Source organism: Pteronotus mesoamericanus, unplaced genomic scaffold (assembly GCF_021234165.1).
Source record: "Pteronotus mesoamericanus isolate MK-2021 breed Mesoamerican mustached bat unplaced genomic scaffold, CSHL_Meso_final contig_459, whole genome shotgun sequence".
NCBI classification, from domain to species: Eukaryota; Metazoa; Chordata; class Mammalia; order Chiroptera; family Mormoopidae; genus Pteronotus; species Pteronotus mesoamericanus.
In genome coordinates, this window is record NW_026555169.1 from 72,958 (window position 1) to 87,211 (window position 14,254).

Here is a 14,254-nt window from a genome sequence, read left to right on the forward strand (position 1 = left end):
TAGTTTCAATAGCTGGTGACCATACGCTAGTTTTTAGCCTCTTTGTACCTGTTTCATCATACAATACCCTATAACAATTTATAGCAAAGTTCAACACGGGACAACTCACAGGTGAAATGTGACCCACATCCTGTTTTTGTATATGGTCTGTAAGCTAAGAATAGTTTTTACATTTTTAAAGGATTGCCAAAAAAACCCCAAGAAAACAAAAAAACCCACAAGAAAACTCAAAGAACATGCAACAAAACCTTAAGAGCTCCACAAAACCTACAATGGTTACTATCTGGCCCTTTACCAAGTTTTCTGACCCCTAGCTTAGAGGGTAGTTGTACTGAGATAATGAAGTTAAAGCACAAGATAGTCACTCATTAATTCCCCAGGTTGGAGAGGTATTTCACACATGTAATGGAGTTTTCAGCATATCAATGGCATTGAAAGTCAATGCGGCCACAAGAAAAACCTAAAGGACTGTTAGATAGAGGAGATCTAAGAATTAAGCTCTGGCACCCCAACTTAAGAGGTGAGAAGGTAAAAAGATGATAACAAGAAACCCCCCCCAAAAAAACACCAACAGAAAGAGCTATATGAAATATAAGAAAAATCAGGGGAATGTGGAATACTGTAAACTAAGTTTAAAAATCTTCAAAATGGATGAAGTGACCTGCAGTTAAATACTGCTGATAGGCTAAATGACATGACAACTAAGAACTGACCACTTGCCCTGGCTGGCGTGGTTCAGTGCCGGCCTGTGAACCAAAGATCATTGGTTCAATTCCTGGTCAGGGCACATGCTTGGGTTGCAGGCCAGGTCCCCAGCTGGGGGCATGTGAAAGGCAACCAATTGATGTCTCTCTCGCACATCGATGTTTCTCAACTGATTGATGTTTCTCTCCCTCTCTTTCTTCCTCCTTCCCATCTCTCTAAAAATAAATAAACACAAAAATAAAAGAACTGACCCCTGGGTTAACAACATGGAGATCATGGGTGATATTCATAAGTGCAGTTAGTGGAATTATGGGACATAGGATATCAAAGGACAAGCTCTGATTCTATTTACCCCAGATAAAAAATACTTTGGTTATCTAGTATCTGAAGATGGGTTACTAATTAACCCTGAAAAATTCAAAGGAATCCTACCCTTTCCTCTTCCAGAAATAAGAACACAGCTTAGAAGATTCCTGGTTTGACTGCATATTGTCGCAACTGGATTCCAAATTTTTATTTATGGCCCAGACTCTGTATGTCTTGTTAAAATCGAATTGACCTAATCCAAGTCAGTGAAACAGAGAAGGGTAACAAACTGTAAAATCTCTAAAGAATTATCTAAAGCTTCCACTCTGGGACACCTTAATTATAAACTTTCTAACCTTTATACATCAAAATAAAGAAAATACTTTGAGGAGTTTTAACTCAAACAGTGATCATCATAGACCTATAGGCTATTACAATCAGATCCCTCCCTGCACGACAGCCCTCTCTGCTGCAGACATGTTGTGTAAGCAAACACATAAGATCCTTACAGGCTCTCCTTTGTTTATGTCTTTCATTCTGTTGACTCTTCACTGAATTCTCATCACATTTAACACTTCTGTCAATCTACTGGCTCTTGCCTTCTGCACCTAATTTTACTTGAATTCGATGTAACAGTCTTAACTCAGCAACTATGCTACTTTCTTCATACAATGATGACATTCACAACTGCGTTTTGCATACTGACCACCTTCTGGTTCCTTGGGAATGGTAAATAGCAAACTCCGTGACAATGCTGACTTAATCTGGTTTACAGGTGGATCTTTGAAAGATAAACAGGAAAAGTTACTGAGCTGGATATGTAGTAACTTCCATGATGGACATAACCAAAAGTTATTTTACCTGAATAAGATCTACCCAACAAGCCTAATTTTTCTAACTCAGATCCGTCCAAAGATCAAACTGCCAATATTTACAATGATAATAGCTATGCCTTTGGTATAGCTCACAACTTCAGAATACTGCTGAAGCAGTGAGGCTTCTTTATTTTCTCAGGGCAGCCCATAAAGAACAGGACAGTAAATTGCAAAATTATGCGATGTCACACAAAAATCAAAACAAATGGCAATTATCAAAATTCTAGGGCTTTCTAAAGCTGCCACCATGGAAGCAAAAGGAAATTATTTAGCGGATGCTGCAGCTAGATAGGCAGCATTAAACAGCCACATTTTCCAGACCTGAAAATGCTCCTTGTTTCCTATTAAATCAATAAAAGACTCTCTTTTATAGTTCCAATGGGCAGCTGCAGAGAAAAAGAGAATATGGCAACAAAAGAGGGAACTTTTGCCCCAGGCAAACAGCTATAGCTTGGACCCAGTCAGAAACCAATCTTATCTATAGGGGCTTAATTACCTGTACTGTACTTTAACATTTACATGAGCTAAAATATTAGAGTCCTAAAAAGATGTTTTCATAAAAAATGTTTTGATGCTACAATAGCTCATTAGGTATATAGCAGATGTTCTATGTGTACAAATATAACCCTGAGAAGTTATTCCATGGGTCCCAAGGACATTTCCCACTTCCTTTAGATCCATTTGAGGTATGGTAATTGGATTTTATCCAAGTGCCACTATTTCAAAAATACAAAAAATGTTTTAGTTATGATTTTGTATGGGTTGAGGCATTCCACTGCAGGAGAGCAAAAGCTTTATAATGACAGGTAAATTTTATATATACATATATAATTAATTCCCAGTTGGGGAATTCCCTGAGTTAGTGACTCAGAGGGACTCGTTTTACTAGACAAATAATGCAACCCATTTGTACTGTTTGGCCTATTCTACAGTATTTTCATTGTGCCTATCACCCCCAGTTCTCTAGACTGGTAGGATAGACAAATGGTACAATTAAAACTCAACAAGATAAATTTTCAGAAGCTTTTAATCTCCCTTGGCTAAAACCTCTCCTTGTAGTGCTCCTCAACATAAGATCTATGGTAAACATGGTCACTAGCTGCTTTATGAATCTAGATTAAAGGACACATGAATCAACCTTACTAAAAGGAGACATTCTGCATTATTATCAAGGGCTCATTAACCAGCTTAAAGAAACTAATTTAAAGTTAGGAACATTTCACAGCATGCTCCCAAGAGACAAAGATTAAAAGACCATGATTTAAAACCAATTTTGTCCATTGGAAAAGACATTAAAGACTCTCTCCAAGATCGTTAGAAGGAGCATTATCAGGTGCCTAACCACAAATGCTCATCTGCTCCTCTCTCTGAAACTTGCCTCCACCTACAGCAGAGATCAAAGACTTCCTGAGGATGAGAAACCACTGACCCCAGAGATAGACAGCTATCTCAAAACATCGACAAGGCCTGTATACATCTACAAATGAGTGTTAAACTTTTGCTTGTCTTAACCTGTCTGCTAATATTAACTCACTTGTTCTTTAGACTTTTCTCAAATCTTGTGTATACAGCCCAACTCTTAATTGCTGAAGGTGTATAAGAACTTTTATATTATCAATAATGCTTTTTATGGTTTTGAAATTTAGAAGAAATGCTATTGCAAAAGGAAGGAAAAAGATGTGTATAGTTTTGTAAGTTAAAAGGAGATAGGTTGTCCTGAAGGTGTTTACCCCCTAACTTAACAAAGACTACTTTGTTGATAGAAGCTGAAATAACTATAAAAACATGGCCATCTCTAACTGCACTGTAAGCACAGAAAACTTACTTACAAAATTCTTATGGTCCTTGGGGCCTCTGGAATTTTTTAGACGTTAACTATAATTTACAGCATTGTATTCTTACAACTTTTGGCCCTTATTAAACCTTAAGGTTAGAGCTTTCAGTTGCACAACTATCAGAAATCAAATAATAGTGCATGAGTGTTTTCAATGGGAAGTAAATAGGCCATAGTAAATAGAAAACCATCTCTTGGTCAGATTATGGAAACTAAAAAGATGTATGGTGTGCCCTCACACCATAAGTCAATGTTATACTAATTGCTAAATGTAGAAAAGTGAGGCAGGCAACAAAACCTGAATCGTGATAGATGGCAGGTAAAAAAATGACAGTTTTTTTCTTAATAAAGGCCCACAGGATCTAATTGCCTCCTGTTTTCCTTTCACTCTGGAGAAAAAAATTTGGCCTGGATTTGCACCCAAGGTTACAGTCTTTCACCATCCGCAATGGGCCACTGTTCAGCAAGAAAAAACGCTGGCACTGACACTTTCTAGGAATAAGACTTTCCAGCACCATGGGACCTTGATTTCGAACCAAAAGGCTGGTTATCAATGCACCCTTTGGATTGATTTATGACCACTAGAGGGACATGAGACAAAAAGGAGACACATACTAAACCTGACAAGCTCAGAGGAGGCCTCCGTGGCAGTTTTACAAACTCGAGACCAAAGTAACCACATAGAATGGTCGGAAAGTAAAAGTTTTTAACTAAAAGCAGTTTATGGCAGGTAGTCATGTCCTAGGCCAGAATCTCCCCTAACCAGTCTTTAGGTAAGATACCACAAATCTTCCTGTTACTATGTTAAGTGACTGTTAACTAGTCCATATCCACCTACAAAAAATAAGTAAGTGTATATCTTTTTACTTTATCCAATCCCAGAGGTTTCCCCACTTTGCTTTCTTCTTCCTCCCCTAATCTATCACCAGTGGATTATGTGCAATGCCCTTAGGCCTCTTGATTGTAGTGTATAAAATAAGGTGCAAAACTGCCATTTTCCAGAGCATTTTTTCACTCTGTTGAGGTTTTCCTTCCCAGCAATTGTCATCAGTTTGGCTCAAATAAACTCATAAAAATCTTTACAGGTTTGGATGTTTCTTATGTTGACACCCCAGAATGGGAAGTAGATCAGCATAATAACCTGAACTGCAGTGGGATCAGAGTTGGGCTCACAAGTGGGCTTGATAAATTGTTTGACCCCAGTATTGGTTTCTTGATAATGCAAGTGACTGTGTGCAACAAGGCCTAAGTCCCTAACTTACTCTGAGGTCCCATCTCCCCAAAAGATTAAGCAAGAAAGGTTGCGCCATCTATCCTATTACGTAACCAGCACCTGGCTCAGTGAGCCTGGAAGAATCATTCAAGTATTTGTTAAATGAATAAATGACTAGCTCCTAGCTCTGATAAGGGAACTCATCCAGTTAAAGATTTCAGCCTTAGTTGATAGGTTTAAGTGATTAATGCACGTGGAAAGCTGTTATTCCAGGAACTGGAATGTATGACTCCAGGTGGTCTGTCAAGCAACTCATCTTTGTGCCCCACAGGTTTGCAAGTGGGTGGAGATGGTGTCACCACTGGATGGAAAACCCTTACCAAATAACCTCTTCCCCCAACCCCTTACCTACCCTTCCTTCACCTTAAAAAAAGGTCAGCCTGAGATGGTATGTTAAGACGGTCTTTGAGGGTACATAACCCACCCTCTTCTCAGATCACAGACCATAAAGCGTACATAAAGATGCTGTCCTTGTCTATACTTATTGGTTCTGGTAGCGACAGGCAGCTGAATGCCAATTTTTCAGTTTTAGCTCCATGACATGACTGCAGCTGGTCATGAAGGTGTTATCATACTTATGTAGAATCATTATGCTAATAGAGATAAAATAGAAAGCAGTTATAGTTTCTGAATTCAATAACAGTTCTAGACCTGCCACTTAAAGTATGCCTATTCTAAGCATTCCTTGCATTTTTCTTTCAAATATGTAAATTTTATAGAGATCCTTGAGTTACCTCTACCAAAACTAAAAAAATGAAAGAAATAAATAGGTGTTTTATTGGAAGGAAAACACTAGACAGTTTTTGTTTTTCCCAAATACAAGTCTGCAATTTCTCATCAGCAATTCTGGGGTTTAAAAAAAAAAAAGTCTGAAAATCTATAATTTTTCCTGTTTGTGACAAAAACTGACCTATAGCCACACAGTTTACCTCAGTTACTAATAACCTGACTTACTGCTGCAGAAATGATTTGACTATGGGGTGCTGCCCCAAGCCCCATTGAGGGTATTATGAAATTTATTTTTGAAATGGAAAATTTTGAATTCTAAAACACTCAAGGGTTTCTGATAAACAATTGTAAGAGCATAAACCAAGAAAAAAGTAACTGGTGTACTACCGCCACCTGCTGACATAAATTCAGAACTACAAATATGTATGTAATGGAAAGGTTTAATCTTACTTATGAGGGTTTTAGAGCACCATACCCATGACTTAAAAATATTCCACATTCTATTTTCAAAAGCAATTACTATTACCAAAAAAAACTCTTAGTGAAGTCTTAAAAAAAACATCAAAAGTATATTGGACCGTGTATGTTCCACTCACACGACATAACCTAGAAGTTGCATTACCTCGACTTGATGCAGTTTAATACCTTTTGGAATTCTCTCTAATCCCTTTGGGTGCAATTTTTATATACTCTTGTCATGAGCTGGTCTGAAAGCCAGAGATGAGGACTGATGCCATCAAAATAGAAGCCTGAAAATAACCAGAAATTCCTCCACTGTCTCTAACAAAGCTGGATGCAGCAATGTCAGCAAGATTACAGGAATTTAGTATTTTATATAATCGCAGTGGTAGTAAATCTATGAAACCTACTCTAGCCCACAATAGCCTTTTAGGGTATTTCTGAGTGTTCACAATTTTCCCTGCCGTAAACTATCATGAATATATTTTTTTATATGTTCAAATAGTTTATATCTTGTTTACCACCCTTAACTATAAGCTTTAGAACAGAATGTCTGCTTAAATATGTAACAAAAATTTGTTAAGTTTTGGTTTAATAAATTTGCAAGAGTTTACTTAGGATCTATATGAAAAGCACTTATAAAGTATTAAAACTATTTTAGGAAAGATCTTCCCCCTCTCTCCAGGAAAATGTACTTCTAAATAAATCATAAGAATTCAACATAAATCTGTAAAATGTACTACTAACTCTCCAAGTACAATACCAACCATGCTTAATTTGAAACTTGAGAATCAGAAATCAAGGCAATGCCTTCACTTCACAGATAAAAACATTGAAGCCCTGACAGGATAAAGTACCTATTCTAATGTTCCAGAAAGAGCTAATTGTTCTTTACACTGCACTACAACAAAAAATATGCTGTTAGGATTTATACCTGTCCTCACTCATTAACAGTGACCTCCCATGGTAGATTCACATGGTCTATGGCCCTCTCTTTGGTTCTGTTCTTAAATATTACATCTTAGCTTCTCTTCTGTTTCCTTTTCCCAAAAGGCCTGTATTCATTAATTTGTTTGAACTGCCCGTATTTCAGGAACAACGTTCTCTAATCCAGTTTGTTATAAAGACAGAGGACCACAGCGACTTACTTAGAGCATCCCTCTTATAGCTAGCTTCTAAGTAAAGAAAAAAGCCCAAGGAGGTAGCACTTTAGGTATTTATACTCTTAGACCCAGACAGATGCAATCAGGCTGTTCTGAACACCAACTTCGAAATTCATTAACATTTTGTTAGCAGTATTATTTTCAAGTATGTTATACCCAGGAACAAAAAAGTACTTAATGTTGGAAAACTCATTAAAAATAGTCTATTCCTAAGAAAACATCAAAATGGAATAAATGAAACTCAAAGGACTAGTCTAAATATGACTAAGGGGTAAAACCCCAAAATACTGTAATTCAGTTAGAGAAATGTATTCCTTAAAAATATTTTCATGTATACTTTCATGACTTTTGTTTGAGGGGAACCAGAAAACTATCCTCCAGTGAATGTTAACTTAGAACATAAGTGATATTAGGTATAACAATACATTTTGGAAATAACTGGCAAAATAAAAGTGTAAATTTTCATAGTGATTTAAGACTGCAAGTTATTTTAAGATCTCAGAGTACATGGACCCACAATATAGTAGTAGCACAAACCAAAACTCTGTAATGTTATGACTTCTTCATAACTGTTACACTTAATGCTATGCATAAACAAGTTACCCCATTCCCAAATAACTGGCCAGGACAAAGGGAAATTCCATGAGAAAAAGTGACCAAAGTTTGAATGGGTAATACAATATATATCCTCTTCCTACATATGAATATGTTTAACACAGAGGTAACACTCCGTGTTAATAAAAGAAAAACCTTAAACTACTATTTAAACAAAATGTATTCTTGACTCCCCATAAACAAAACTTCTTGTCTAGGAAAATCCTTTACTGTATTACCTAATACAATTAAAAGCTTTAAAAATGTGTTAATGAAGATACAATTTTTGCATGCAAAATTCACTTTTCTCCATAGGTATAAAAACTTTTTCATCAGTTCATTTTAAGTGGCAAAATCTTCAGAACAGAAAAACAGAGCATCTCCAACAGATATCTAAAGGCAATAAAATAAACAATAAAGTTATATTTACAGGATACTATAATCTGAAATCACTACAAAGCAAAAAGAAACTGCTATTGTTTTGCTGAGCAGTCAGCTGTAACCACACACAGTAGGAAGATCCAGAAACCAATGAATTGTATTCTAGGTGAGAAAACCTTCACAGAACAAACAATTCTCATTAAATAGTAATTTTTTTCTTTCCACCTGAGAGTCAAGTTACTCAATCCTTGGACTGCAATCAAGACAGACACAGGAACTCTAAACCCTCAATCCTGTCAAGGTCAAAATTATGTAGACATTTCTGTCTGAAAAGCTAAAATGTACAATAAAACAAAAGAAAATAGCAAGGCGCTTAAGAGTAGGACCATGACAGAAATGTGTGGAATTTGGTAAAATACACTTTAAGTGACATTTGGGAGAAAGTTTATTGCTCTGATAGACTATAGCACCACTTTCAAAAAGAAAAGACAGTTAGGGTTAACCACCTTTCTATCAACAACATGCATTTACAGGAAAAGTTCTTAAAGAAGTCGTCCTGGGAAAAGGTAAGTATGAAGAAACTTGTATTATATATTTTAAATATGCTACCTACTTTTCTTCATCAAATAGACAATGAGCAATATATTTTAGTAAAGTATTATCAGATTTGTTACTGTATGATTCGCAAATCAACAATATAAAATTAAGGGACAGAAACACTATTCAAACTTATAAAACAAGTTAGAACATTATAAAGTAATTTTTATGCCAAAAATATTTTTGATATTATTGCTTAAATATATAGTAATTACACTTGTGAAATTTTCCAAACTGTGACTAAGAAAATTTCTTCTGAATGCTAACATTCATCCTGAAGGAGAGAGCAGTATCTCAGGGATATGCAACATAGCCTAACCACTGTGGAAAAGAGCCCAACTGCCCCACCCCCAGCAGTTTCAGAAAACTAATGTCACATGGTGATTTGAGGAATTGGAAACAAGAAAACATGACTACATACATGCCATACAAAGTCAGCCAAAGGATTTTTTTATGACAACCTGCAGTTAGCACTAAAAGAAAATAAAGACCTGAACGAATACACTGCTATGCAGAGGCACAAAGTTTCTTAATGCAATCTTCTATAAGAAGTAATTAAAATTTAAAAGCCAAACAACCTAACAACAAAGGTGATTTCCTTTGAGTTAAACTTCATCCATCAATAATCTGAAACATCAGAATCCCTACACTGGTAATCTTAATAGTAAAACATGATACTATCTTTTAAAACTAGCCTGACTTTCTATCAGGAGTGGCATTTCTAAAAATAATTTTATCCTATGTACACATCAGTTATATCTGAGGGCAGGCACAAGAATTCTAGTAATACTGGGAAAGTTATGGAGCATCAGACAGGTACTGCAACATGTATCCTTTAGGGAAGCGGGGATCAACCTTCTGTAATTGGAGGAGATTTTGGATACTTAACAGTTGGCATAAAAAAGAAAACAGAATTTTATACTTTCATCAGACATTTTTACAAAGAAAATGTCTCGATCATGCTTTCAATGTCATCCTTCATACACACATACATATACACACACATATATACATATATATTTAAATAACTGATTAGAGTGATGCAGAAAGCCACAAATAGGAAAAGGACATAAGGTTTTAATAAGAGGAACAAAAGTTGTTTTCACCAGTATAGATTCACATTACAGTACACCAATATTGACAGCATTCTCTCGTCTATTTTTGGTACAGAAGATGGTCTCGGTCTCTCTCAGTCTCTCTCTCTCTCTCTCTCTCGGTCTCTCTCTCTCTCTCTCTCTCTCTCCCCCCGCCCCCTTAACGTTGTAAGGCTTCAGTAACTAAACATAAAACAAAACAAACAAACTCCCCCCCCCCAAAAAAAACAAAAATAACCCAGCCTATTAGTTTACATTTTATTTTAAAAATTCTGAAAGACACTGCAAGTTCTAAACTTTTAGTAGTGCTACCCATACACAACCATGTGGTCAAGAACCCAGTAAAAGAGCCCCCTTTCAAGGAAGCGTTGCAACAGTAGAATTGTGCAATATGGATGTTTCTTACTACAAGAAAAAAATTATACATGGCACATTCTCATTCATATTTTGTAATGTAAAAAGTTACAAACATACCTAATCAAATAAATAATAATAAAAAAATTTTGAATGTATTTGTTAGGTATCCTAAAACCACTACATAGGATAATGGCAACTTTCACGCACAGATTATTTACACGGTAATACCCAGTGTGGGTACACTGCTACAAAACTTAAAACAGAAGGAGTAAACTTGAAATGTTTTCCATAATGAAGATCTAGCAGCATAACTATCTAATGCTGTTTTATCCCGACTGCTTCTGAAACGTTCCTTTTTAGTCTGTGTCTTCATCCAGTTCATAATAGTCTTTATCATAAATGTCTTTTACTAAAAGAACCCGTACGAGCATATTTTCCAAGGTGTTTCGGTCCAGTGAAGTAGATGTGTACCAGACAGGGCTATCTGTAGAACTAGAGCATTCTGGTTGCAAATAAAAAACATCCATTCTCTGATTAAGATTCTGCGGACTTTGGGAGAAAGGAGAAAGACAATTTTACAGTATGTATACAAAATTCCCCACAACTTTCTATTCTTATTTCAGGAATACTTCCATGACCACTAACCACATTATGTGGTCAGACCATATGCATCTCATTGCCTACATTAACTATTCTATCATTCAGCCATTTTGAAAGTTAATTTCTATGATAAAAGATTATTTTTCCATAATTTAAATTATATTTTTCACTGAATCCAAGACACCATTAATCAAAATATTAATAATTTTAATATTTCTACTAAACAAATAAAACACTGTCAACTATAATTTTAAGATACATCAATTAGAACATGCATCCAATTTTCAGAGGTGATAAAATGTGAAGTGTCTTAGAATTGATGAAATATGGTAACACATAAAATAAACATACTTAACAATATTATACAATAGAGTTTAATTTTTAAAATACCAACAAGATGGTACTGAGATAGGGATTTCTAACTAACAAATAGTTACTAACACTGGAAGATCCTGACTCCATTGCAGCCAAACAGGGCCACCCCAAAACTATCAGCAGAAATATTATCATCATCCTATAGGTGACATGACTGTTTTTATGGGTTCTTGAGAGCTAACTTGGGGACCTAACAAAAATTCATAAAACTGACTATAAGAAAATACATTGAGAGTTCATGCTAACCTTATAAAACTGACTATATAAGAAAATACATTGAGAGTTTATGCTAACCTTTTGGAAAGTAGAGAATGCATAATGGACAATTATAAAATAATTTACAGTCTTTAAACATTTCACTTAAAAAAATTTTTTTAATATCTGTTAGTATCAGATTGGGGGAAAAAGCAATGATATAACTGAAAAGCACAGTGCTTTCAGAACGCTTGGATCTTTCAGACCTTCTTAAATGTATTTAAATTTCCTCTGCACCTATCTATTCTACCTTTTAACTTACCTTTTTACCATAGCATAGCAAACTATAACCTGTCACTTGTTTGTGTGAAGTTTTATGGTCACACAGTCATGCTGTTCTTTATATATAATATGTGTCTGCTCCCTGGTTATAAAATCAGAATTAAGAAACTTCAATAAAGACTCTATAGCCCAAAAAAGCCTAAAATATTTACTACCCGACCCTTTACAAAAAAGATGACAATAGTAGTAGGTTCATTAGTAGAGAGCAATTTCTTAACATCAAGTATGAAGTATAAAAGCTGTTATATAATAATGGGACTAGAAATGTTATAACTGAACAGACTTAGATATATGTGAGAAGAGAAATCTAAAGGATCAGTATAAATTGTCACCTTTTGGTAATGTTAAATTCAAGGCAACTAACTTATACAATTTTAAAAATTAAATATGATTAACACTTACCTTTTAGACAAGTAGCATTCAAACATTTTCACAGGACATCTAGAAGGATTGGCTGTATTTTCCATTTGTTCGAATACTGGTTCATCATCTTCATGTTTCCTTTTTCCAGTAGTAATTTTATCTTAAAAAATAAAAATGGCATAAACTTCCTAAGTCCAATCTTGAAGAAAGACAGTACTATCCACTCTATTCAGTCCTAGTGTTATACCAAAGAATGGTACTAGGTATCCTTTAGAGATCTAAGCGTGGCTTCTGGTAATTCATAATTTTTCAAACAAAATGAACAGAGATGTTTTAATGAGACACAGGATGTCTTATTTTATGAAAATGACAGTCCTCAGATTCTTATCAAGTAGCCTAAGCAGTCTTTAGTAAGGCAAGGCTTGGCTAACTCCGCCACAGATAATCCCCAAATAAAAATCGGTTATACTACCTTCATTATCTGTTCCACATAAAGAAGACACTTGGTATCGAAGACATGCTTTGTTTTCCATTGTTAAAGGATTTTTTTTCCAATGCCTAAACACAGTGCCAAAGGAAAGTCTTAAGTGTTGTTCCACTGTTTTCAGGCCAAAATACTTAGTGTTAAAGTAGAACAGGGTATTCAGAAGAGCTACTGGAGAGTGTGAGCCTAGTTGTTTTATCCTCCAGAGATAATCTTCTTCAACTCGAGAAAATATTGACCCTTAAATAGAGAGATATTTTAAAAGAATTATAATAGAGAAAAGTTTTCATTTACCACCTAAAAATAGACAGAGTTAAGAATAAACCTATCACCATCTTCCACTCACACCAGATCAACTGAAATGAATTTCAGAACTACCTATGCAACTCATTAGCAATACAGAGACTAGGGAACACAACAGACCATTGAACTTGCATCTTTGCTCTAAGGGACTGGATGTTTGCTTCTGTTCCATAGGATAAGCAATCGTCAGAAGGAAATTTAAATTTGTAGAATGCCTGAAAAAGGTAGGTGATTTCCATTCATAAACATCTTTATGTCACACATCTAAAGCAGAGGTTTAATCTTAGATATATTTGCATCTGGTTCTCCATTAGAGGCTTAAGAAGTAAACATCCAGTTTCATACTCCAGAGAAAGGTCATATTTATTACAAAGCTCTTCATAAACACTAGTTATCAATGACATTAATTTCTAATTCAACAAAAGATGAATCATGGAGTTCACAAGTACTCTAAAATATATGCTAATTTAAATTATTCCTTAATTATCATGAATAGATGCTCTGTAAAAATAGAAGCCCTTGGTAGTAAGTTAGCAACAACTTTATTTTAAAAGATAATTACCATCCGGAAGTATGCTTGGTTGCCAACTTCGGAGGATTTTATTCAATTCTTGCTCAAATGTCTGGTATCCTGGATCAATAAATATGTTGTCTTTTCTATTACTACCACACAAGTACTACAAAAAAAGAAAAATTTCTTGAAGGCAAATCAGCTAATTATAAATAGTGACTATGTTACTTACAGTCTGTATTACTTAAGAAAAAAACAAAGATTACATCTAACAGAAACAATCACACTTATAAAATATGAGAGGTTACTGGTTTTCACTACATAGCTAGAAATCATAAAGAACCAAAGTTACCAATTACTCTGTTGCTTAAAAAACTCAAAGCTAAATACATACCCAAGAATCCAGAATATTAAGAACTGGATGAAAACCTGTGGTCTGTCAGATAAAAACAGAATTTCTGGCTCCAGTTCATTACACAGTACATGGAGGAAAAAAATCAAATGTGACAATAAAATTAAATTATCAATGATTAAAGAAAAATTCTGAATGGTGAGGATGGTCTGAAATGTTACTCTGCAGCTGTGTGACCGTTTCCTCCAGCACTGACGCTGTTAGGCTTACTAATGCTTTCCTCTTGACTGCCTCTCTATGCTTCACTCTCCTGTGAGTCAGAACGAATTCATGAATCTTATAATTTACTATGACAAACCTTA

The 14,254-nt window shown here is 35.2% G+C and overlaps 1 protein-coding gene across 4 annotated transcripts in view; it reads right to left on the reverse strand.

Moving 5' to 3' along the window:
- Positions 1-10,149: 10,149 nt before the first annotated feature.
- LOC129074029 (zinc finger MYM-type protein 2) overlaps positions 10,150-14,254 on the reverse strand; it is a 115,189-nt gene continuing 111,084 nt past the window's right edge. For all 4 annotated transcript variants that reach the window (XM_054577718.1, XM_054577715.1, XM_054577717.1 and 1 more), the window contains 4 exons: positions 13,592-13,706; positions 12,715-12,966; positions 12,282-12,402; positions 10,150-10,916 (listed from right to left, as the gene is read on the reverse strand). In XM_054577718.1, the coding sequence (XP_054433693.1) occupies positions 10,724-10,916; positions 12,282-12,402; positions 12,715-12,966; positions 13,592-13,706 (681 nt within the window). In that variant the 3' untranslated portion in view covers positions 10,150-10,723. The remainder of the gene's footprint in view (positions 10,917-12,281; positions 12,403-12,714; positions 12,967-13,591; positions 13,707-14,254) is intronic.